The following is a 26,402-nucleotide window of genomic DNA, read 5'->3' on the forward strand; positions in this document are numbered from 1 at the left end:
ACACCGCGATCGCTTCGGTTCGAACATCACGCGAATTAGTCACAAAGTGCAGCCTGAGAACTTTACTATGCTGTTTGGTCGATTCCGGCCTGCAATGATTACTGAATTTTGGTTTCACAAGCTTTTAAATCTACAGATTCACCATTTCATAGCTCAACATTCGTATTAAGTAATTTCGGTACGTCGATCCTTTGACAATTAGTAGCGAATGAATGGTCAATTCAATTTTACCACTTTAAAATAAAAATACACAAGACGTCGACGGATTTTTCTAGATTCAAAATGTATCGCGGTTTCGTTTCGTTCTTTCCTTGTGACAAATTGTACGAAGCTTGAAGTATTTGACGAATACTCGGAAACTGAATTGCATCATTTTTTGATGACTCTGAATCTAAAAACCGTTCCAATTTCATGAAAATATATTTTTTTAACGTGCATCAGATCATTATGAGATTAATTTTGATGTAAAAATAATTTACTGTCTTTTCATAGAGTCTCACCTGGTTCGGTATTTTAATTTCATTCATTATCAAATGTTGGAAGAAAAATTGAACTATGCAGCATGTGTCGGAAGTAATTTTGCAGGACGGTCGAGCCAAGCATTTATTTCCAAAGTTCAATTGAATATTGATAGTGATACATAATTTGTCCAGTGTATAAATGCGTTTGCTCGACAGACTGTGACCGTGTATTTCGTTCTATAGTTCATCGAACCCACTTGTAGCAAGCAAGCTACTCGATCTTTCTTATACCAACATTTGACGTCGTGACTGCTGCTGTTGTAGTAGGTACGGTAAATAATTAGAAAAAAAAGGAAGGAAAAGAAAATGAAAGAAAAAAAAAAAATTGTATCAAATTGTAGGCAAAGCTTCCGATATTCCATGCTTGTCTAAAATATTATAAAAGTCCCGAGCAACTGTCGATAATCATTGAAATAAAATCTATACAAGGTTGTAGAAATGATGTTGAATCCTTCTTCGCAAAGAGAAGAGTAAAAGTGAAATTATATCGATGCGAAAATGTCTTTTTCTTTTTGTAGATAAATCGATAATTGTGGCGATAAGTTTCATCAAACATAATCTCAAATCAATTTAATACCGCATAGTTGTTGTATGATTCTTTTTCTTTTTTTTTTAATTCATCAAGAGATATTTTCTCATGGCAATGATGCGCGAAGAGCTTTCAGGAATACCGAGTATAAATTTTTTTTTCACACGGTTGAAACATTTATTGAACTTTTTTCACGATATTATTCGCAAAACTTTGGGTGCGATAGGTAAAAATCGATGAGCGTGAAGCTCGAGGCTCAACTTGGAATCCGAGTGCTTTGCCTGTTCGTTTCTATGTCGTTTAACCGTTTAACCTCTCTATTTCTCTCCCGCTCCATCTCTCTTCCCTTCACATCTTTGCCCCTCAATTTCGAAAGTCTCGTAAGATTGCTTGCCTGTCCAATTAGTCACTGTTCGTAATTGGAAGGTTTTCGGTGAAACGGATATTGCAAGGTTGTTAGCTGTCAGACAGGAAATCGAGAAGCTCGTTATCTCATCCGCTAAATCGTTGAGTAAATAATAAATTTGGCTCGCCTGATTGTCAAAGTTATATTCTCGTACACACGTACGTCACGTTTTCTTCAATCTTCACGCAACGAACTCATCTGTCTTGATCAATAAGTTAATACCTACTGTAATATCAGCAAGCATTTCCCCAGGGTTAGTAAATATGAATTATTGTGCAGACGTGTAATATTTCGTAAAAAGCAACCACGGCGGCCTCAGCGATCGAATAACACTCGGGTGTCCCATATATTTCCTATTCCTTGACGCGTGTCCTCGCTCACAGAGATCGAATAGATTGGGTCTCGGTTACGACGGAATGACGATCGTCGTTGCAGTTGAGAACTGTGCCGTGTCTTGGTTAACATGCAGTTCGCCGCATATATTCGTATTTGATGTATAAAACTTTTGAAAAACAAGAGAATGAGAATTCTTTTCGCGAACAATGCATCGTTGCAGTCGTAAAAGGTTCGTAGTTTATTAATTTTAACTCGAACATCATTTGCTGGCTTTGGGTGCGGGTAAAAAATCAGTAAAACTAAAAATCGGAATGGTCAGAATTCCGAACTTAAATGTATCGAAAACTCATAATCACGAAAGAACTAAGTGGATGAATCTTCGTTAAGCCCGAAATAATGGTAATAGAATATAAAAACATCGAAATTTGAAGTTATAGAAATTAGAATACACAACTGGTGAAAATTCCGAAAGGTCGTTAACGGAATTAGTCAAATGCGATTGCTCGCAATCACAAATAAATAACCTTCGGATGGATCGTATAGTAGAATTATCGTCTATTCGAATTCATAAATGCGAAGGATGAAGAATCGGAACGGTTGGAACTCCGAGTAGTAATCTCACAGAAGGCTCGGAATATAAAATTGCAGTACATCAGAATCGTCGGAACGAAGAATCGCAATACATGAGAAGAGTCGGGCACGTCGTTGGTCACACTCTAAGGCCTAACCCAACAGCTTCAACAACTGCGTTCTTCCTTCTTTATTGAGTATCGAGTAGAGAATTTGTTTGATTCTGTATACAAAACATTTTACAAGTCAAAGTAGATTAGTTGGATAGACTCGGAAAGTGAAATTCTGGTGGTAGGCCATCTATACGGTTACTTTCGGAACACCGATCTTTCTGAATAATGACCCTTCTACATTCTGGATGATCGAGTTCTGACTCTTATTTTTATAATATTTGGACATTTGGGAGTATGAAACTTTCTACGAATTCGTTCTCTAGAATATCGACTCTACACGTTATTAAATTCTGTATCTCTGAATTCTTGGATTAACGTTTTCCGAAGTAATTAGGTTCGGATAATAGAGTCCTCTACCAAATACATTTTAGGTAAACCGCAGCTTATTTATTGTGTACCATTCGTGACTTAAAATTTGCAACAGTATTTGTTCTCTCATAATTGTCATTCCAGTTTATTAAATTCGGAATTCTGGACATTCTGACTTTCGGTTTTTCCGTATTCAGATCCCCCCCCCCACCCGATGGCTTCGATTCGTTCGTCGGACGTATTTTTCCCCTATATGATACCAGAGGACGGAAGCGAAGTCCGCATCTTGGACGCGTCGTTGTCAGTCGTCGCGATAGCGGCTCGTAGAGATGCTCCTTCGCAGGGAGTCGGGGGCCTCTGGCCCCAGGTTGTTGGCCGCGATTATTGTCTCACTGGCATAGCCTCGTTCGGATAAGTTTATACACCGTAGATTCACGCACACGCCCTCGCCCTAGCAGCGTTGTTAGTCGGGTACGCACGAGTCTCACGCACTCGTCGAAACTGCGCCGGCGCGTCCCGTCGCGTAAGGATAGGATCTATTTTTAATGCTCGTCCCCGGTACCGAAGAAGAGAGAAGTGAACGACCTGCAACTAGATATCTCACGTTGGAAACCCGCCGCGGCAATTCCCCCACCCTAGCCTCATTCAATTTTCGAGCTTGCGATACGTCCTCGCGTTGCATCCGCGGCTCTCAGTCGGTGTAATCGAATCTGGAACAAGCTCTTTGTAATCTACGTTAAAAACGGGGACGATATCGTTTGAACGATATTTTTCTACGATTTTTAGAATTCAAATTAGAGCCTCCCGAATATCGGCCAATCAGAGCGCTCGGAACGCGGACCGGAACGTCGGACTCGAACCGAGCGCTGATTGGTCCGATTTGAAATCGCTCCAGTTCCAAAACCGCGGTAGATTGAAAAATCTCGTCTTGACGAATTCTACGCGGTTTTCGTCGGGGAATACGAGAATCTAAGTTTCGCTGACATCTGTGGCACAACAAAATATGGTGTCGGTGATAGGTTAGGGGAAACGGCGGGGAGGGGAGGGGGGGGGGGGGGGCGCTAAGGCCGTAAACGAGCAAAATGAAGCAGCAGCAGCAGCAGCATCACCGAATCGAAAGTGAAGCCAAGCTCGAGTCAACTTTCATAATGTCTGCTAGTCTCCGGAGCAGTCACTCCCGGCTGAAGGGCTAGGGATTGATTCGTGTGAACGAGAACGTCTCCATCTCCGTCTCTGTCTCCGGATCTCTCTCGAGGCCTGGTTGACTGTGGCGTGAACAGTCTTGCTCCACGTCCTGGGAACTCGAGTCGGTAGCGCTGCTCCTCTCCGGTACCGCGGTTACAGAACCGGAGAAAATCCCTGGATCGCGGACCATCCTCGAGTTCTCTCGTTTTCCCTTCCAACCTTGCGAACGGTCCAGAGTGAATCCCCTACATCGTACACGATATTGCATAAACAAGGGGACGCGGGCGTTATTCGTCGTACGTCGTGGTTACGTGCCGCACGTGGATAGGAAGAGAGAGAGAGAGAGAGAGAGGGAGTGAGATAGAGGCTCTTCTTCTTTCTCTTTGGAGGCTTGTCTAATCCTCCACTCGGGTCATTGTCCGTTCGGAAACCCAACGAGGCACACCGCAAACTCACTCGGACCGGAAGTACGTACTGCTGCATGGTGATGTTGGTATCCCTCGTGTCCGGTAGGTGATTGAACCGTGGATTGAACTCCTAGAGTTTCGCGTGTTCCGCCCGCCGAAGAGAGGAGGGGGGGGGGGGGGGGGGGGGCGAAATAAAGAACGAACGAGCAGCGGGGGATATCCTCTGCCCTCGACTACGGGTATAGAAAAGAGCCGACCGAACGCTCAGGCATCTCGCGCAACGCGAAGATGACTCAAGGACGTGATTCAGGCGATACTCGGCGCTGTTGCTGTTGCTGTTGCTGTTCCTCGTTCTATCCGACAACGACGACGACGACGACGACGACGACTACGAACGCGATCACGAGTTGAATGACTTCCCGGGCGTCGACCGGCGAACCGACAACCGCTTAGGGAGCGCAGACCTTCGAGGAGAGGAGTTTTAAGAGTTGCCGAACCGAACGATACCTACTCTCCCTCCTCTTTCAGCTTTGGCGTTCTAGGTACTCCTTGACCGTACCTACGTATTCTTCTTAACCCTTTGCCAGAGAGATCCGAGTTCACGGGGAAGAGTTAATTCCACTTTGGGGCAGAGCTGTGCTTGCGTATATAATGGACCAAGACGTCGTGAGAGAGGAGAGTATCTCCGAGGATAACCGAGGATGACGAAGAGAGGCATCTGATATTCAATATACCGATCTGATAACGCAAATAAACTGATAATCCAAGTTTTTTTTTAACGGTATAACTTTGAACGCGTATTTTTTATGCCATGAGAATTTTGTCACCCGGTAAGAGCCTCTTACCGTCGTTTCTACAACTGGTAAATTTTTCATTCAATATTTCATTATTATTTAGTCATTTTTCTTTTGTTTATTTGTTTTTTTTTTTTTCTTTTTTAACAATATTTTATATCGTTCGTATTTAGGCTTAGCACTTGCGCGATAACGTGGTGTAAGAACTGTAAAATATCAGGAATTGGTTTATTCTTGAATTTGTTTTTTTTTTTTTACGTGATCGATATACGTTCTTTTTAACCGAATACCTTGTATTTGGTCGCATTCACCTGCCGCGTCAGTCGAGTAAATGATATTTTTCTTCAATATTCAATTGATCTAATATTATCGTTCAGATAATTATCTCTTTATTCGTTTCCTATGACTGGTGAAACAATTAAAATCACCGCGTTTTTACTGTCTCACAATTCACGCTGTTGACAATTAATACTAAATCGAGATCCATGCGTAAATTGTTCGCCTCAATTTGTCGCCTCAATTTGTCCGTTTTTACAATTGACTAACCGTTTTTAAGTATGTACTTAAAGTATTGAGCAGACAAAAGTTTATCTAATAAAAAAATTCGGGCTTCAGAGTTTTTTTTAAAACCACAATTTGCAATTTTTTGTTATCGTGCGATGTGTAATCGGAAAAGAATTCTATTGCCTAGTTTGAAAGTTGAAATCACATTGTCAGTACTACTGGAAACCCGGGAAATGCCTGAAGATTTTTTACAATGAGAAAATATTGAACTTCTGGTTGGGTTAGAATTTACGATGCTGCTAATGGTTGATCGATGATGCCGATAGTAAGAGACTGTTCGAATGAACAATTTTTAGTAAACAGAAAATCCGAGTAGTTGTAACGATTTTAATTTTAGGGCAGGAATTTTGTTTTGGAAATTCCTTTGAAATCATTTCGAGCAGTCCTAATTATCAGCTGCTTTTATACCAAATGGTGTATCGTTTTGTCAGCGTCGCGATCAGCCAGAAAGCGATCAGATTTTTTGAATATGTTTAGCGTTACGGATTTCAATATTTCTCTTACAGAAATAAAAAAGGTTCGCTTCAAAAATAATAAAACTCCAATTTAAAACAAACGATAAATACTGATTCTAAGTGTTTATTTTACTATTGCATATCGTGTGATTGTAAATGTCAATTTTACCCGTCTTAAAGCATAAAATATTTAAATGCGATGACAGAATTAACGCATCTGTGTAATTATCAATATTTGATCGCAGATACTGATCTGGCACTAAAAATAATACGACAAAATTGTGATTTTCGATTATTTTTGTAAAGTTGTTTTAGAGAGTAATTGACATTGTTACAGAGAGTGTCGAATTATCTTTAAAAAAAAATATATATATATATACGTTCGTTGGAGCACGGAATATATGCAAATCGGGAAAATATCCACGTTGAAACGCGTCATTTTTGACAACGCGACTTGTTTGTGTCACGTTACTGTGATTAGGTTAATAACATTTTTGAATATTGATAAATAACGACTTTGAATTAGTTCCCAGGCTCGCGATCAGTTGTAACGGTTCATCATTCTAATATTCTGTACAGAATGATTCGGCTCAATTTGCGTGTATCAGCTTACTTTTTTTTTTTAATAACACTAATAATAGTAAGTGCTTTTTCACAATGTGCTATTTGACTCGTGTATATTCATAAAAATAGCGAATCGATACCGTCAGAATCACGGTAATTAAAAATAAAAAAAAACAGTAAAAGTTCAATCGAAGTACAGATGATGGAATTCATTCCTGTTAAATATGCTTATCTTTCTACTTCCTTATTTGAAAAGAAAGAAACTGTCATAAAAGTAATATTTCGATCACCAGTCGAGACTTCAAACTTTCGACGGCGAAAACTGTAACAGGTACATAGAATAACGATGCAACGGCAAATCGATGGTTATATTTAACGGTTATCACGTATCTCGAACACTTTAGTCGGTATACCGCTTGGGTATAGTTTGATATCACACAGCATACAATATACATTGAATTGCTCGAACAACTTTCAACTTGCGGCGTATCGTACATAATATAAACGTATAATTCCATGAAGAATGTGTGCCATTATTCTGCATCACCGCATATTGTTAACAACTAGTTTCCGCGGCAAAAGAATAACACATAATGCGCTTGTTTCCTTCTTCGACGATCTAATAATCTAATATCTGCGAGATTATTATTTTATAAATATTTCTTCGAGCCAAAATATTTTTAACTATGTATACGTTGACAAAATTTTGACTCGATAGATTTAATTCCGAATTATTTTCTTACCAAAAAAGTAGAAATTTTTTAATGTAAAACCACGAGGCGGTACAAAATTTACTCTTCCGTCGTTTTTAAATTAGTCAACAAGTTCATGGAATGTAATTGTATGTTTTGCTGCATTAGGGGGGTTAACTTCATTCTGTTGCTAGTGAGCTTCTTTACAACAAGTTTAACAACTTTCAACCTCGCGTGAAAAAGCGAATTTTGTATAATGGTTCAAAAATAGTGCGCCTCAAACCTGACGATCAGACGAGATTACTATCCGTTAGGCTTGGACGGAAGGCCTGGACACTGGCCCAGTCGCTATGTGCCTACAAAAAAGAAAAGTCTGAAATTACAATTTTTAGATACCGCTACTTTATGTTTCTAACCGTTGAGGGGGTCATTCGTGGACTAAGTCCAAAATTTCGAAAAGATTCTGCGGTAGCTTCGCCGCCATCTTGAACTTATGTTTCAGGTCCGGAAATATCGATCGTAGACAAAGGATATGACATCCTCAAAGTTATAGAGTATTTATTTTACTGCAAGTTTAGTTTGATGTGACAGTTTTTAGTAAAAAGTTGAAAATGATCGATTTATTTGTCAAAAACTAATTCCCCTGTAAATTCAAGATGGCGGCCGTTGGTAAAAAATTGAACACGGCCGATTTATTTGACAAAAACTAATTCCCCGATAAATTCAAGATGGCGGCTGAAGCTGCTGCAGAATCTGATGGAAATTTTGTATTTAGAATAAGAAATACCCAAATAAAGAAAATGGAGGTATGAAAAAATTACAATTTCGAACCGTACGTTTGGACTGAAGCACAGCACAGCAGGGATCTGTCCGTATGTCTCTCTGTCTGCGTTTCAGGCCTGCTTGAGTGCGATTTTAAAATAAACTTAAGGCCTTCGGGAACACTGACCCCGGCCATTGGACGTGATCCGCTATTAACGCGTTGCGTAATTCGTTCTGTACGTGATGCGTAGGACGAGGAGAGCTTGCGCGAATAGCAAGTTGGCTGGACGGCTGCGGAGAGACGAAGAGGAAAAAAAGAGGAAAAAGAGAGGAGGAACGGGTGCATCGGGTTCGCCACACGAAATAACATCGCCGATTAATAGATAACGCTTCGGTCCGGCTTTCGGCCGAAACTAGTCACCAAGGTCAGGGAAACAGAGAGCGTTGACTCCTTCACGCCGATGCCCCTTCTCCTACAATCATTTCACGCGGACGTCGTTCGAGAAAAATTAGCAATTCGTTCATCTCCATAGTTTATACCAGAGTTATTACACGGGTACCAAACCGAAAGATGTCTTTGAGAATTGTTTCCAGTTAATTTTTTTTTTTTGTCAACTGATTATTTTCCCACGAGTTTTCGAATATATCGTCGTTCCTTTTTCATTTTTCGACATGTGTGTAAAAAGTTGACCGCGCTTAGAGAAATTTTTAGTTCCGGTTACCGCTCAGTCTTTGACAATTTTCATTTTTTTACCACGATCGAAAAATATAGTTCTAGGTAGAAAATGAAAATTGGTGTTATAGCTGTTGCCGGAAAGCCTAGTATCCGGTACTATTCTTTCTCGTTACGATCACTCTTACTATATTTTCTTGCAACTGTTGCGAAAATTTAATTCTTGTGCAACGATAAATTGACGTTAAAGCCTTGTTTAACTAAAAAAGTAGAGTGAACCGAAGAAACTGATTTTGCGTTGCAATTACCAAAAAAGGATCGACAACAGCGCAAAATGGTTAGGCGTACCTCGTTCTTCGTAATTCCAACAATATTTAAACAGTTGTTTTAACGATACATGTTGTACTGAATTTTTCTAGTTACTATAACAAATGAAACTTTTCTCAGTGCGTATACCGTTCCGTAAATAATGAGGACGTATTTTTTGTTTTTCGTTAAAAAATGATAATTTTTCATGTTACAGGTGATTGAATTTCACTGATTTCAATATTTACAGATATATCTTAACATGGGTGACGTCACAATGTTATAGTTTTAAATCTGTTATATTAATGGCAATTTTGATTGAATCGAAAAAATAAAAAATACGTCCAAAATATTTTTTTCCCAATCTACAAGAGTATGAAATAAAAAAATTTCATTCAAATACTCAATTAACGATTCGTGTAAAACTAGTGAAATTGCTATTTTCACGATACACTCTTTTTGAGAAGTATAATTATAACCTGACCGAAGTTGTATTTTCTTCATTTGCCAAAGTCGAGTAGGCACGTGTGTATATTCAAATGTACTCAAGGTATATAACACACTGCTGGGGATTTACACGTTTTCGTCAGTTACGTGACCGATGATCGTGGTGAAAACAGTTTAATAATAGTTATTAGCTGCAGAACTGGTTCGGCGATATATACTGTAAGGACGAACCAAGGTGTGATATACGTAATATCTACCGGAATGCTATACGTGGGTGGGTTTTGACAAACAGAACGTGTTATGTTCTGCCTTGTAGAAGCCGTTATACGCCATCGTAAAAATGGTACACCGTGAATATACCTCTCCATCCCTTCCCTTTCCATGTTTTTCATCATTCAAGCTCGTTTCCATTCTTTCTTTTTCTTTCAATTTTTATATCCAACCACGCAACGTATTCTCCTTCTCATTCCTGTTATCGCTTTAATAATAATTGCACAGCATTACTAGAAAGAATAATTATTATTGTCAGTCAAGAATACGTGTAAAGTATGCATAACGCGTGTGATTCGGTGTTTGGAATTTGGCGTGACGATTTTAAAGGAAAATATTTTTTTTACAATACGAAAATTATGACAAATTATTCACGATTTGCTGCTCAATACTTTTCCGTGCCAAAATTCCAACTACCGAGTCACTCTTTAAAATTCTTTCGTTCTCAATGTCGTTTCGTGTATGTTTTTAATGTGAACAGGTGTTGCAGTGTTTATTAAGGGGCAAAAAAAAAAATCTACAATATTATACGAATTTGCGAAGACAATATGAAAAAAATTCTAAAGAGATGTTTTTCTTCTTAAATATTTACTAGACAGCTTGTTGGTCAAAGTTTCAATGCGAGCTGGTTCTCGTCAATAATTTCTATTGGAAAAATTTCTTATATCTAAGGGGAAAAATAACGAACAAACATACATAGTAAATTCTGAAAGTAAATTATGTGCAAACAATTTGTATCTTAGCATTAGTATTACGGTAACGAATTTCGATGTAAGATAATTACTAGAAGGAAAATAGGCTGAAAAATTAATGATACGTTTGCAACACCTCGACACATTATACAATACATTCTAGATAAATGAATACAAGTGTTTTTTTTTCGCACAGTAAGATGAAAAAGAAAGAAAGAATGAAAGAAAAGCATTATCGTTATTTTACACGTAAACTTAACATGACTACGATGCATACTTATTGTAGCTTAAGTATAGTATAGGACAGTGTCCACCGGATATATTCTGACATGGTGTCGCATTTGAAGGTCTTGTGTGCACAGGTGAAGGTGGTCAAGTTCAGCTACATGTGGACAATAAACAACTTCAGCTTCTGCCGAGAGGAAATGGGTGAAGTCCTCAAGTCGTCTACTTTCTCGGCAGGGGCAAACGACAAACTTAAATGGTGAGAAAATCCTCTTTTATACACTAAAAATGTTCAATTTTCTTACCGTATAATTTTCATAGTATTTTTGGCAAACTTTTTGTCGATTATTGATTGGACTTGTTTGGTTACAGGTGCCTGAGAGTGAATCCTAAGGGTTTGGACGAGGAAAGTAAAGACTACCTCTCTTTATATCTACTGCTTGTCTCGTGCAACAAATCCGAAGTCAGAGCAAAGTTCAAATTTTCTATTCTTAATGCCAAAAGGGAAGAAACCAAAGCTATGGGTGAGTAAAAGTGAATTTATTTCAAAAGCTATTTTCTCAAACGGTATTATCGTTGAAGTATTCGACGAATACGATATGAAGACTAATCTCTGCAGTAAAAAGTAGACGACCGTAATTTTGGAACTTGGTATTATTTCCTTGACCGATAATTCATTAAAATATATCGCAATAATAATTTTGAAACCATTTTTTTTTCTCTCTCTTCTGTTTCATCTCGCAGAGAGCCAGCGAGCCTATAGGTTTGTGCAAGGAAAGGACTGGGGGTTCAAAAAATTCATACGAAGAGATTTCCTACTAGATGAAGCAAATGGACTTTTGCCCGATGACAAACTCACGATATTCTGTGAGGTATATACCTTTGTATGTTTATTGTCACATTTATTTAATATATTATCAAAATTTATATACAATGGATAAATGAGCTAATTAGTTCTATAATCAATTTATAAAACCCGCCAACTAGGTAAGTGTCGTTGCCGATAGCGTAAACATCTCTGGGCAGAGTAATACGATACAATTCAAAGTTCCCGAATGCCGGCTACCCGACGATCTTGGACTGCTATTTGAAAACCAAAAATTCAGTGATGTCACACTCACCGTTTGCGGTAGAGAATTCCAGGCACACAAAGCGATACTTGCTGGTGAGTTGACGGTTGTTTCATTCAATTTTCTTCGTTCTGTTATGTTCTAGATAATCGTGAAATGATGTAGAAACAACAAAATTAAAATTATCTACCTTGAATTTTCGTTAACACTCTTATTTCGAGTACGAGGAATCAATTGAAAATAACACATTGCCTTGAAATCTCTTGATATTATTTGAAATCATACAGAATGATTCTTGCGTTCATAATTTAACTATGAATGTTATGTCAGTCGTTTAATCATTTCCAAAGAGCTTGTGAATTGATTTAGCCTTGAATTTATACAAATATAAATAAATAAGTAAAGTAGGAAGTTTAACATCTCACTTGTGTGATAAATTGAAGGTTTTGAATGAGCTCATCTTTTAGAATTCATTACGTTACTCTTCAGTGTTAGAGCAAAAAGTTTCTTGAATTTTATTAAATTCTTACAGTATAAACGTGTTTGTTGTTTTTTTTTAATTATTTTTTTCAACATGCCCTGCACTTATATATATTTGTCACTCTGATGAATGTGACGGTATTAATCAGGACTCTTTCTTTTCATATTACAGCTCGAAGTCCTGTATTCTCGGCAATGTTTGAGCATGAAATGGAGGAACGAAAACAAAACAGAGTCGATATAACGGACGTTGATCACGAAGTCTTGAGAGAAATGTTACGCTTTATATATACGGGGAAAGCGGCAAATTTAGAAAAAATGGCTGACGATTTACTCGCAGCTGCAGATAAATATGCACTTGAGAGGCTTAAAGTAATGTGCGAAGAGGCGTTATGTACGAGTTTAGCTATTGAGAATGCGGCGGATATTCTTATCCTTGCTGATCTTCATAGCGCTGATCAACTCAAAGCGCAAGCCATAGATTTTATTAACACGTAAGTTGCCAATACATATTTAAATAAATGATAATTTTTGTAGTTATTTACCGTCGAACTATTTTTAAAACATGGCTTGTTTATCGGAATATCAATAAAAACGTAATTTCTTTAGTATGCCGAAAGTTCATGCGATGTTCGTAATTATTCATGTGTCTCTTCAATTAGTACTCTCGGTAGCGATAGTTTTGAATGCCTTGGACTAAAAGTGAGTTTCTTTTTTTTTCCACGGTCTTGTTTTATTTTTATTTGTAGATTAGTAATAGTTGCATCATGTAAATCTTGAAATTCTGACGTGTATTAGAACGAATATACCTCTATTATAATCGCAAATTAGCGGATTGGTGAGAAAAGATTCCTAAGAAATTTACAAGGTCAAGCCACGTTATCATACCTTAATTTACTGGTATTGACACTAACTGATACAGTCATTTTCAATCGCACAAAAAGAAAAGATAAAAATATGCCAGTGTACAATGTTGAACAAATGTTTTATGTTAGATTTATACGTTAAAACAAAATGAGATTCAATACTTGATTGATAACAGGTGTTTATCACACATGATTACATATTATTAGGATTATACATTCACCTAATAACTTCATGCCAATGGCAACTAGCGTCTGCTTTGCGACAATTTTTTTCTTCCATCGTTTTCTCATCACTTTAGTTTCATCGCAACGGAGTTGACTCGGCATAAATTATTTGACCATGAAGGAATCGTTTTACATCAGAACTAGATATTCAGATGTCTTTCTTACAGTTATTTAATTTTGTTTAACGAGTATGTATTAGGTGATCAAAATTCCATATATCAGGTTCTGAAAAAGAGATTCACAGAGTTATGAAAAAAAGAAAAGAATACATTATATTGTTAGTAATAACTCATCAAATTAAATAAAATGGATTTAATATAGGATTAGTTTTTTTTAAATCATAAAAAAAAAGACAAGATAATTTATAAACTGCAGGCAACGTTTTTACGACTCAAGTTCCACGGTATTGATTACTGTGAATATTTTTTTCAAATTTTCACCAATAGGATGGTTTATCCGGTTTCACGAAGACATCATTTATATATGTATTATAATGCAGGTTTCCGTTGATCCAAGTTTTATTAAGGGCGTATTGTGTGATGTTGCAGACATGCAACAGACGTGATGGATACAGCAGGGTGGAAATCAATGATCCACTCTCATCCGCACCTCATAGCAGAAGCTTTCCGCGCTTTAGCGACCCAACAGATCCCACCAATCGGTCCGCCGAGGAAACGGATGAAGCAAAGCTGAAAGCAGACGCCCTTAGCCCCGGGGATAACGACAACGTCGCCCCCTCCTCTGTTACATCCCTCTTGACTCTGTGTACAGTGATGAAAAGGAAAGGACAGAAGATAAGATTAGTGGTGAATAATAAAGTCAATGTTTCCTAGCGAGCCCCTCACCACTGTCACCACCACCTGGTCCAGAGTCCAGATATTGAATCCGGAAATAGCTAATGACTGACTTGTCGCATGGATGAGCTGGCATAACGTAAACATGATACAGATGAGCCAGAGAAAATATCCGGTTTCAAGCGATACGATATAGCTAAGGCGCATTCCACCAAACCAGACTTTTGTGTTCTGTGACCACTGTCGGTGGTAGAGATATTGTGACTGTGTCACTCGTCGCTCGCTCACGATAAAAACATTAAACAAAAAAAACATACAACAATAAAAGAAAAAACCCACCCAATTACGGATTTGTTGATAATTTTCATGCAACAAGGTGTATATTTTGTCCATTTGGTGACGAAGAAGGATGAAGAGATGAAAAGTAAATTGTAAAGGAATAATGAAGGTATCGCGTGTGTTCTAATTTTCACTCTTGTCAACCTCGTCGATATCAGATCATCGTGTGTTGTCAAATAGAGTTTTGATAGAAACATTGATTTTGACGTACGATGTAACGGATTTGTAGTGAATAAACTTGAATCAATGGACCAGGACGTTAAAATACTTGTGTGTTGGCACAAAACGAAGCATATAATGAGGAAAAAAATATAAATAATTGATAAAAGATAAAAAAAAAAAAAAAATTGAATTAATAAATAAAAAAAAAGTTGTGATAGACGTCAGCCAGACGACTAAGTATAAATTTTGTTCCTTTGTCAACGGATCAAACGTTACCCCCAACGTGGGGTTAGACACTTTGTTTATTACCTATAGTGATTTATAATTATAAAAATGTGAAAATTCTTCCATCAATGGAGAAATGATTCTAGTTAGTGTTTTTTATGATCTCTTTCTCTCAATATAATTATGTATAACTATTAACTATTAATTATCAATATGATTTCTGATAACTTGCTATACATGCAAATCTGTGACCCTTACCCTCCCCTCTCCTCCTGTATTCTTGTATATTTTTTTTGTCTGCAGATACCCTCCCCCTCCCCAAGCTGTGACGCAGTTTGGGATTTTTGTTCCCTCATCGTCTGTAAAACGTATTATACAAATAGTAGACAAGAAAAAAAAAAGGAACGAACAATTTTTGTTGATTAAAAAAACAAAAAGGTAATTAAATGTATTAAATTTTAGGGTTGTCCATAATTTATGAGAATTTTGTGTTGATTATATAAATGATTAAGAAAAGAAGAAAAACGTAGAAGAAAAAAAAAAAGAAAAAAACGCGAAAAGGTGTCTATTATTTTTCGCATGTTTTGCTCGCGCGTACACTATGCCAGAAATTGATATGTATGCAGGTATGTGTTACGCATTCAGAAGAACGAAAAACAAACATACGAAAAAAAAAGTGTAAAATGTTGAAGATTGCAGTTTGAAATGGTTAAACGTTATTATCGATAATTAGTGGAGATAAAAACAAAAAAAAAAAATAAAGTTATAAAAATTATTTAACAAAAAGTAATGATAATAAATTAGAAAAAGAATCACACACATTGTATAAATAAAGTTTAGTCAATTATAGTATGATGAAATATTAATCGTTTTGTGTAACTAATTAATATAATTGTCAAATTGATAAAAATTGTGTGGTGAAATGAACTGAATTATGGGCAACCAGAGACGATGATCATTCTGTACAGTATATACTGCTACTGATACTATACTACCATCACTACTGCTACTGCTACCGCTACTGCTACAACACTACACAACACTATTTCTACTACTTTTACTACTACTACTACTACTACTACTACTGCTACTACTACTAGACTACTACTACTATCTACTACTACCACAACTACTACTACTACCTACTACTACTGCTCTACTGGCTTCCCGATCCTCCTACTAGCTAGATAGTATCGCCAACTTAAATATAAAAAATACCTTATACCATTACATTAATGATGTCGAATATTAATGCCATACATGTTCTGTGATAAGACCATTATATTACTGCAACAAAAAAACATTACATCTCTAATCTATCCTTTTTTCCTTCTTCCCCTCCTGTATTGCAAAATATCCTTCTATACGCAGATCTTTACTCGTACCCCTAAGAACCTGCCCTTCCGATTCCGCATACCAATTCCATACAGCCAGTTGCTAAGTTATATTGGCTTTTGCAGCGGACATTGCCCACATGGTCCTGGAAGTAGTCCAGATATGGTCCAATTTTTAACTTGTTGTACATAAAGATTGTATAAAACTGCGACAAAAAAAAAAAAAAAAAAAGAACAGGTAAAGGAACTCAGCCCTTTTTAATTACTGGTGTCTAAATACAAACAACGACTTACCATTGCTAGATCTTTTGAAATTTTTATATTTCGTTACAATCTTTCATATTGAATTTTGAATATTGTTATTGCTCTAATTTTATTTCAATTATGCTTTAACTTAAGCTTTGGGACTGTTTGGCAATTTCGTTGAGAAATTTAATTAATGTCAGTAGTACTTGTTTTTTTTTTTTTTCTTCATACTTTTTCTTTCCTACTGTCCCTGTTTTGAATAGCGTACTAAAGATGTTAAGAAAACGAAAAATTAATTCGAGATGAAACATTTATAGGAGAAGATAAAGATCACGCCCTCAAAAAATAAATAAAATAAATAAATAAAAATGGAAGAAAAGAAAAGACAGAAAGAACAATACTGATAACAATCTGCAGCAAGAATATAACATATACTTGAGTGTATGACTGGATAATTTGATAATCTAAGTACAAGTAAGACAAGTGTTACCTCATCATGAATATCAGCATAAAAAGAAGGGTCACTAACTACTGCTACGCAACTGCTTGCTGTAAAATATTTGTCTACTTCCATTATATGTTGCATTTAAAATTATAAAAGTTGTAGTGACTAGAGGAGGCGGTAGCTTAGCAGCAGTTTTTAGTACACAAATTGCTGACCATCAATCCCAGCTCATACAGACGTTCATTTTTTTCAATTTATTTTAAGTCATTGCACCACATCAAATAAACTACATTTTCATTATATAATTTTTGAGGCCTTGTAATGATTTCCAATACCCTTATAATGTTATTTCTTGTTGTCTGGTAAGGTAATTAATTATTATCACTATTATTACTATTATTATTACTAGTATTACAATGTACAATACACTTAAGTAGAAACAGTTGGTTGATAAAGATTTGCAGTTGATAAAGTTGCAGACAAACATAAGTGATCTTTATCTCTTGACGTGTTCAAATTCGCGGATTCGATGCTTTTTAAACAATATTGTTATAATTCTTTGGTTTCTCCTGAAAACTGATTCTTTAATTACTTTCATAATAATATATTTATCTATATCTACGATTCGATTGATTCTATTTGTATAGTTGGAGATAAAAATTTACCAAAAGAAAGAAAAGAAAAGAAAAAAAAAAAAAAAAAATGTTAAAAAATAATTATTTGTGTAAAAAAAAGGTACATAAAAACGAGAACAATCGATATGTGGAATACAGTATTTTAGATATGATTAATAGCCGTAGGTAATTGTGAATCGTTTGTATTCGATTGTGTCGACGACTCTGTTGTTGGCGTTGGATTATTTACACTTTCAGCTGGTTCTGCTCTTCTCGTGTAACTTGGAGGAGCTTCGGAAGTTGCAACCTGTGAATAATTATGTCCATTGGCTTTATTCGAGACATGACGAGTGACATTTGCCAGGGAATTTTTATGAGTCAGCATTGAAGAACAAGGAAAATACAGAATCAGTTACATTGTAATTCATTTCTGGAATACTTGTTATTTGAGAATAATAAACTAAGAAGTTATTGATGTGCACAAAATTTCGGCTTTTCTGAAACTCTTTCTAATTGACTCATTACATGAAAGTTACACAGAGAAGCACAACAAATGACCATTATTTAGCAGAATGGCTTTGTTATTGTCAAGTTTCAAGTTCATTATTGTTCTAATTCTATTAGCAGTGTCCAAAGTTTTTCCAAAAAAATCACCTACGTTGTCTGCACAGAGAAAATATTGCTGAACGTTTTGTTCATCCAATAGACATTTTTCCAAAATCCAATTACGGATATATTTAATACTTGGAACATTATGACATGAAGTAATTTTACTGGCAAATTCTAGTTGTATAGAAATTATTATATTACAATGAATTACTGGTGCTCAGAGTCTGAAATGAGTTTTAGATCGGCTGAATCTTTATGTGTATCAGATTTTCGTGTTGGTAGAAAAATTTAAGAGTTTGTCGAAACAGTTATACCATGAATCAGTGAATCTCGATTTTCCCCATCTGCCAAATTTGTCTCATATTGATCTCAAAGTTTTGAAAGTGGTTAATATGTTTCAATGCAACCCACCCTATTTGCAGGGTCTGTGCCGTAGACCGGCGGAGCGTCGGATAGGTCATTGTATCTCGGAGGTCTGTCTTGAAGCCTTTGAATAACGTACTGTTGAATTGAAGAGATGCTGATCCTACCCGCAGAGTTTCTGACCACTGGATTGCCAGGTCGCCTGGCAGCCCCGAACTGCATTCCACTTGAAATTGCAAGGATCAGATTACTTGACAGTAAGTTAAATGCATCTAGTTTGTTTCGAGTATACATTACTGTAAACCAGTTCGATAATTAATTTTCAGGGACTGGGAACAACCATTCTGAGTGGAACGTCATACCTGTTGCATATTCTGAAGAATAGTGCAATGGTAACGACTGTTGCAATGAGCAATGCGGTCGATAATCCTACTTGAGCAAAGGATATCAGCTGCCATTCGTTGTTCCTGAAAATATTCAAGTCCTTTAAGTATCTGTATAGCACCGATATGAATTTACAAATTTTTTTGCCACTCCTACGTGAGACGATGTTTGTGCTGAAATTTTTAATTCCAATTATATCAGCAACTCTTGCTTTGATTCTCTTATCTTAATTTGCAGTAAACATCTATTCCATCCTTCTCACTACGAATGGAAGAATTCTATGTGTTTGCATTTTGTCAATACTATTCATATCGGCGATGTGACTGGATTTTCATCAGATTTTATAGTTTACACTACTGTGTTGAGCGTTGGAAATACAGAGACGTGAAGAAGTATACCGATAGAACAATGGGAGAGACAAATTCATAGTTTCATTTATTGTGGGAATTACAAACTAAAAGTGGTTAGAAGCTTTAGTAGATCTACTGTATAATTACCAGCATGACGTCAGGCAGGCATGACAGTAACAGCATGTGAATGCTGGTACGCCTGGGGAATTGCAGCATATAGTACACTGGCCCTCTGTAAGTATTAATATGATTGAATATAGCACTGAAGTCATGGTATCTTTTGCTATTGTAAATTAGCTAATAACACATACAATGTTTTAGATTTCTGTCACAATTTAGATTCCGAGAGATTGGACTAGAGTCGATCGGAAAATTCGATTTTTGATAAATACAGGCGAATTGTAATATTATCATTACTTACTATCGCACTCGAAGCAGGTACAAGATGATCCATAGGCTATCGTATATAATGAACAGTTTGAAAACTGATAATTAGACAAATTATGTTTAGAAGTCGATTCTCCAAGGTTTGTCAGTTCACCTGAAAATGAACCTGAAGAATGAGAAAAATTACATATCAATTTGATTTGTTACCCATATCTTTTAAAAGTTGGCAAAAGTATCTATAAATTCTACTTGGTAAACGAAAAACGGCGTGCGAAAAAGTTTGTAATAACTGGCTCATAAGCTTTGATAATATTTACGTATAGTTTTAACATTCAAAATTCTCAATGATTTAGAAATGTTATACATGATTTACGCAGTTATATTATCACTGATTTAAGATTGCACACGCATATAGCTCGATATTACCAAAATGTGCTCCACTTTAGCTTATGTTAACAAATGGATCACTTTACTAAACTGCTTCTAGAAGGTTGTTTTTTTTGTCAAAAACCGATTTGGTGGATATATATCCATACAGATATCATGGCCAGTATCAGAAAACATATACTTGACAATAATTTCAGTGTTCACGTACCTGCCACGATACTTTCTTGAATAAAAATCCAGAACAATAACAACTTTTCAAGTTCGAACGACATGATTAGTAAAAATTGAATACAGACATCAGTCTATTCAGGAAATTGTACTCAGTCCCATTCTCCTATATAAGATTACGCGGAGCTTAACTGTCATGCACTTACCTAACACTGATATAAACTTCCATTTTGCCAATACTGTTGCTAGACGTTAAGAGTTCTGGATAAGTAAATGGCAATACCTATCCCACCTATCAATCATAAGCCAATCTCTCGTTTCCTGATATGTGCTCAATGCTATCAGTGATAATGCGCACACATGCCTCATATCTTTGTTACGAATAGTGTGAAATTTTTTTCTACATCCTCCACACCTGATGACTCAACATTTGTCCTTGACGAATTTGAAGGGTCTGATTATTCATACATTTTTTATCCTTGTATCTCTTTCAGGAATCATCTTTATTGAACGTATGAAAAAAGATTATTAACAACTACTTTATTTCTGATTATAGTATTGAACAAGCAATCGTGAGCATACAATTCGTTTTCCATTCAATTATAGCAGATGCCGTAACTATATCAAGCCCTAGTAGTTAAGCTCATTTACTTAAATAACAGAGTCCTTTGTGTCATTGATGAAATTTTCTTGTGTTGATTACAGGCCATACATGTAAGTGGTCGTTTCAAAGCTGGATTATGATAACTACGATAATCTGACGTGTGGATTTAGTAGTCGCTATATACATTTTTTATCACTGTTTGGTAATTTCAGCGATTTTAATTGCGATGAAAAAAGCAATTGGCATTGTTTATTGAATTAAATTTGATATTTTTTTTTCCAACACAAATAATTAGGTGCCGTATCATTTCACAATTTGACAATTTTCGAGTATGTGTAAATCATGATAGCAATAGAATTTTTATAATGTTGCAGTTGGCTTTTGAAAGACAAGATCAACGACAATGCAAGAAAGAATGTAATCTTGAGGCAAATTACTGGTTTCTCCATTTGTAAAGTAAGCTGAGGGCGACGATTTTGGAATTTTCATTCGGCATAATTTCCTCACAATTATAGTGTAAGGAGAAATGGAATTGAAACGTTTCGATGGAACATTGATCAAAGAATAACACCAGATTTGGTACAATCTTATACGTTAACAAAGAAAGAAGATAAAGATGACAAGTTTGATTCGAGTGGATGAAAAATTATAAGAAGTTTGTGGATTTATGTATTTTTTTAAAGTTTTTATTTTATATTAATAATAAATATTCGTATTCAAACTTCAGTTTACAAGTTCCTCCCTCGTTTTCTATGTAAATATATACGTTGCGTAATTTACAATAGTGCTTGGAATAATGAGAAGCTAATATTTTCATAGATAATCTCAACTCAGTTGGTCAGAGTAACAAGGGCCTCAACAACATCTCCTCTGTGCTCTCTTAATGTCCGTTCAGCCAAGCTTCGACTTATTTCCATCTCTTTCATCTGAAATATCCAAACAACTACTGTAAAAATTCTTACTACAATTGGTAGGGTTCACTGTAAAAAGTACACCAACGAGAATCCCTACAAATAAAAATACATACTATCAAAGATGGGAGTAGTAAATAATATATAGTGTAACAGTGAATTGCGATCTCCAGAGGAGGTTTCAAATGTGTAATAGTATTCTATTTATCGAGAATGACAAATTTATAAATAACTGGAGTATAAGATTTCTTTGAAGCATATTTCTTCACCTCATGCCACAGGTTATAAATTAATTAATTGCTCTACTACCATAGTTTTGATTGAGACTGTTTGTAATGGGTTTTAATCTGTTGTGTATGACACTTGAAACTTGCGAATCAGGAAGTAAGGATGTGTCTGAAGTAGATGAAAGATTTATTTTGATAGAAGTATACATTGCGACGTTGCACAGAGACTTGAGGTTAATATTTTTGCTAAGATTGTAGTTTACCTATCAAATTGTATCCCCTCAAACAGTTACAAACTGTTCCAGTGAAAAAATTTACAATGATTATTCTTCAAATACTTACGATAAGATCCACATCGTCTTTATGAATGGAGACCTTGAGCAATTCTTTCTCTTTAGCAATTTTTTCAGCTGCTTCCTTATTCCGTCGATCTCCGATGATGGTTAGCGCCTAAGTTAAGACAATGACGATTATCATTACACTGGTGCATAGCGAAGAATTGAAGATAGGTTAGGTTCCATTTAGACACTTTTGAATGGCGTGAGAAATTTGTCGAATCTTTGAAACGAATAACAACTTAGCATTTGAATTAATACGAGGAAAATGGAACAATTTGATGAGGGAATTTATTTGTAACTCAAAACAATGCGTGTATGAAATATGACGATGATTATGGTATAAATGAATGGTTCAGATAGTGTGGTGCACGTGGATTGAACTTACGCATGAGAAATCGTCTGACGAAGAAATTTCCTTCTCCTCTGCGTAATCCGTTACTCTTTCCAAATCCGCAGCACCACTATCATATTTTGCAGCTTTCTTTTGTGACTTTTCCTGCTGCACCTCGTCAGAATCCCCATTCACATCTTCGTCCGCCATTGTCGAACACAGATTGTGGATTTTTGTATAGCACTAGCGTTGATTGGAGATGTATAAAGTTTGCTATCCTTATGGGGCTTTCCGTGAGCGCAAATGGACGAGACAAATTCATCGTAAATTCATCGTCAAGCAGCGCCCTCTGCGTTGCGCAACTAAAGTAGGCGAACTGTCGGTACGTATAGTCTTTAAGGCCGAAAAGACTAATGTTACCGTCACGTGTATCCAGAAAGATAATGCATTGTCGGATAAGTCTAGCTATTTCGAATTCAGGCGTTGACTGAAGAACATAAAGACGGATACCCCTGGATAAATTTTTGTGACCAGTTTTCGGCGGGCAAGTGGGTCCAGGTGGGCCTGGGAGCCTACCTAGAGGAGTTCTGCTCTATCGACTCTCTCTAACGAGCTTGCACTGACATTCGTAGTAGCAAAGAAGTTTCGGTATCAAGGCTTCAGATTGAGTCAGTACAAAGTGAGTACGTAAGACTTCTTGTCGACTGCGACTTAGAAATGTCGATCAGCTCGATTATACCCGTGGGAAGAAGCGTAACCGCGTCCGCCAGCAACCACCCCCAATCACCATCAACCTCCGCCGATCATCTCCGACCAACTTCATCCTCCTTGTTCACCTTGTACCCCTCCGCCTCCTGCTCGGGCCACTCGACGTCGCGTCGTCCTGGTCCTCCTCGACCACCTCCGATCGCTGCCGACCGCCGCCAAACACCTCCTACGTTGGCTGAAAAATATAAAGACAGTTGTACTTAATAGGATTTGGTGTGACAACCGAAAATCGTCGTGCGCTCTCTCTGAGATGTTCCAACGGTAGAGTTGAGAACTTATTGCAAAACATCAGAGAGGTACCGATTTCGAAAACAGTGATTTAATTACAGTATAGGTACCCGAGAGAAGAATGGATACATAGATCATGAATAATAATAGATCAGATGTAATAATGATGCAGAGACCAGAAAGTATATATGTATATGCGGTCCATGTACGATATTAATCTGTATGATCCCTTTACGATTAATACGTGACGCATACTATAAATTTGATAATTTTTCAGGAGGCAAACTAGATTATCTACAATAATACGTCTATGATATGAAAATAGAAGAAATATTCATTTCGAAATGGGATTCTATTCGACCCGCGCTCGATGTATTCCATAATATTAATATTGATAATCATTCCAAAAACTTTTCATTTGCTCTCTCGATCTTAAATTATCGTGGGCATAAAATCGAAACGCTATTTTAGCTAGTCGCAAGTGAAGTATCTACGTCAGGAAGAGAAGCAGAATTGTTTTTTAAAAAGTGTTCGTATGGAAAAACATTCAGAGTAACTGTAATACATCACGGATACGCTAATTTCAATCGAGATGAAATGGATGCTCCGTATATGAAACAGTATTTAACACGGTGTCCTGATTTAAAGACCTAAGAGGGTGATTGTCGACGATTTTTTTTTTTTTTTTTTGATAGGGAAAGACCGAACGAAGCTTCTTAAAACTTCAAGTGTATTTTAACACACATTTGGAAGGTACGAATAAAATATTTTATCATCCAACAGTCGCAGAATGGCAGTGTTATTAGCTGACCCGTTAACTGAAGAATATATTTTTAGTCAACGGCTGACCACCGAGGGACTAACCACTTGAGTTTGGAATCGGCAGTAGAGATAAAGTGGGTATTTCTTGTCTGAAATGTGAAAACTAGAACCATTATACATCATAGCATATCATCGTACATTATACGTCATACCTCATCATACGTCATACATCATACATCGTACATGGTATTAAAGTTCGAAACCAAAGTCTGGATGTTCGGATGTTCGGATGTTCGGATGTTCAGAAAATGACGTCGCCCAAAATTTTTTTCTCTGACGTCATCGATCTGATATCAGCTAGCCGAATTCCTCAGTCTGGAAACAACCGCACAGTAGAGCGGACGTATGAGAATCGGGCTCCGCAGATTTCGAATACCGGGTTCTCTATCTCCTGGATCCTGCGCTCCGGGTCCGCTACCTGGAGGAACAACTTTCAGGATAAACGCACCGTGGTTCTTGCGCTCCAAGTCCACTAACTGGTGAAACTCGACTACAGGGCAAGCGGTCCGTGGTTCCTGCGCTCCAGATCGACCAGCCGGCAAAACTCGACTTCAGGGAGAGGACAAGGAGAGGGAGGAGAACGAGAAGGGTGACGAGGAGAACGAGGCGGACGGAGAGGACGAGGATTTGTGCACAGTGAGTATAATATTTTTATAATATTTATTGGCGACTGTGATTCTATTTTCTCTAAAAGTTTTTGAACTTGCAATGTTCACAATAAATTATTCCAAATCATTTATCGTGCAAGCACAAATTCAGTAGCTTTAAAAGAGCTGATAAGATTTATTATATTATTGAGTAATTAATTGCTTACATTAGTCCTTACAGGATATTTTTGACGTGTTCTTATACTAAAAATATTTATTACTATTCCAGGTATAACCCGAGGTGGTTAGCGGTGGGCACTGGAGATGGTTGGCGCCGGTTGGAATCAAGAACCAAGTAGAAGTAGAGGTAGGAGGGTTGGGAGTTAGAGTAGGAGTAGCAGTAGAAGTAGAAGTAGAAGTAGAAGTAGAAGTATGAGTGCAAATACCCTACCCTACCTTACTCCCTCCGCCTCTCACCCCATCTCTAACACTTCTACTCTTACTCCTACTCCTACTCCTACACCTATTCCTACTTTGACTCCTCCTCCCACTTCAACACCTAACACTCCTATTTCTACTCCTACACTTACTCCTACTCCGACTTGGTCCTCCTCCTCCATTGGTCATATAAATCGAATATAAGACCTAAAATTTTCAGCTCCAAAAATAAATATGAAAGTAAGGCTAACCCCGTTGCATTTCTGGCAGAAATTTTCGCGATTTTGAAAAGTGCCGGAATAAATTCTTTCATGCACTATTCCGACGTAGTTTTACGAGAGGAATCGATTGGGCGCAGTCCCAATACGCTGCAATCAACGCATCGAAAGTTACAGCCAAAAAACGAAAACCCGAATTTTCGACATTTTTCAGCAGGTGCTTTTTTCCTCGTATCTTCTCTCCCGTTGATCCCACGCTCCTTTTGCTGCGTTTTCTGAGTTCCTTGGGGTCCAATTAGTCGGAAAAGAGTCATACGAATCAATTCTGAGACGAAGAATTTTTTGGTCAAGAAAAAAGGAAGGTTAACCCCTTTGTATTTTTGGCGAAAATTTTCGCGATTTTCAAAAGTGTTGGAATAAATTAATTGTGGCACTATTCCGACGTACTTTTGCGAGAGAAATCGATTGGGCGCAGTCCCAATACGCTGCGATCAACGCATCGAAAGTCACAGCCAAATAACGAAAACCTGAATTTTCGACATTTTTCAGCAGGTGCTTTTTTCCTCGTATCTTCTCTCCCGTTGATCCCACGCTCCTTTTGC

At 37.0% G+C, this 26,402-nt stretch overlaps 4 protein-coding genes across 4 annotated transcripts in view; 1 reads left to right on the forward strand and 3 right to left on the reverse strand.

The window, feature by feature from the left end:
- The window catches only part of LOC107226968 (protein roadkill), a 35,751-nt gene extending 20,705 nt beyond the window's left edge, over positions 1 to 15,046 (forward strand). The window contains exons 3-8 of the mRNA XM_046738735.1: positions 11,018 to 11,139; positions 11,253 to 11,404; positions 11,625 to 11,752; positions 11,868 to 12,045; positions 12,603 to 12,924; positions 14,070 to 15,046. Of these exons, the coding sequence (XP_046594691.1) occupies positions 11,018 to 11,139; positions 11,253 to 11,404; positions 11,625 to 11,752; positions 11,868 to 12,045; positions 12,603 to 12,924; positions 14,070 to 14,214 (1,047 nt within the window). The 3' untranslated portion in view covers positions 14,215 to 15,046. The remainder of the gene's footprint in view (positions 1 to 11,017; positions 11,140 to 11,252; positions 11,405 to 11,624; positions 11,753 to 11,867; positions 12,046 to 12,602; positions 12,925 to 14,069) is intronic.
- A 1,799-nt stretch (positions 15,047 to 16,845) lies between these two features.
- Positions 16,846 to 21,307, reverse strand: LOC107226965. The gene is made up of 6 exons (XM_046738736.1): positions 20,369 to 21,307; positions 19,808 to 19,939; positions 19,534 to 19,618; positions 19,015 to 19,119; positions 18,701 to 18,878; positions 16,846 to 17,987 (listed from the first exon to the last, which is right to left on the reverse strand). The coding sequence occupies exons 1-6, from the start codon at positions 20,430 to 20,432 to the stop codon at positions 17,844 to 17,846; spliced, it is 708 nt and encodes a 235-aa protein (XP_046594692.1). The 5' UTR covers positions 20,433 to 21,307; the 3' UTR covers positions 16,846 to 17,843.
- A 289-nt stretch (positions 21,308 to 21,596) lies between these two features.
- LOC107226967 (huntingtin-interacting protein K) lies at positions 21,597 to 23,051 on the reverse strand. The gene is made up of 3 exons (XM_015667955.2): positions 22,794 to 23,051; positions 22,413 to 22,520; positions 21,597 to 21,858 (listed from the first exon to the last, which is right to left on the reverse strand). Exons 1-3 carry the CDS (start codon positions 22,947 to 22,949, stop codon positions 21,763 to 21,765), a joined length of 360 nt encoding a protein of 119 aa, XP_015523441.1. The 5' UTR covers positions 22,950 to 23,051; the 3' UTR covers positions 21,597 to 21,762.
- A 491-nt stretch (positions 23,052 to 23,542) lies between these two features.
- LOC124293900 overlaps positions 23,543 to 26,402 on the reverse strand; it is a 96,441-nt gene continuing 93,581 nt past the window's right edge. The window contains exon 5 of the mRNA XM_046736801.1: positions 23,543 to 23,682. Within this exon, the coding sequence (XP_046592757.1) occupies positions 23,543 to 23,682 (140 nt within the window). The remainder of the gene's footprint in view (positions 23,683 to 26,402) is intronic.

This window comes from Neodiprion lecontei, chromosome 4, assembly GCF_021901455.1.
Source record: "Neodiprion lecontei isolate iyNeoLeco1 chromosome 4, iyNeoLeco1.1, whole genome shotgun sequence".
In the NCBI taxonomy this organism is placed as follows: domain Eukaryota; kingdom Metazoa; phylum Arthropoda; class Insecta; order Hymenoptera; family Diprionidae; genus Neodiprion; species Neodiprion lecontei.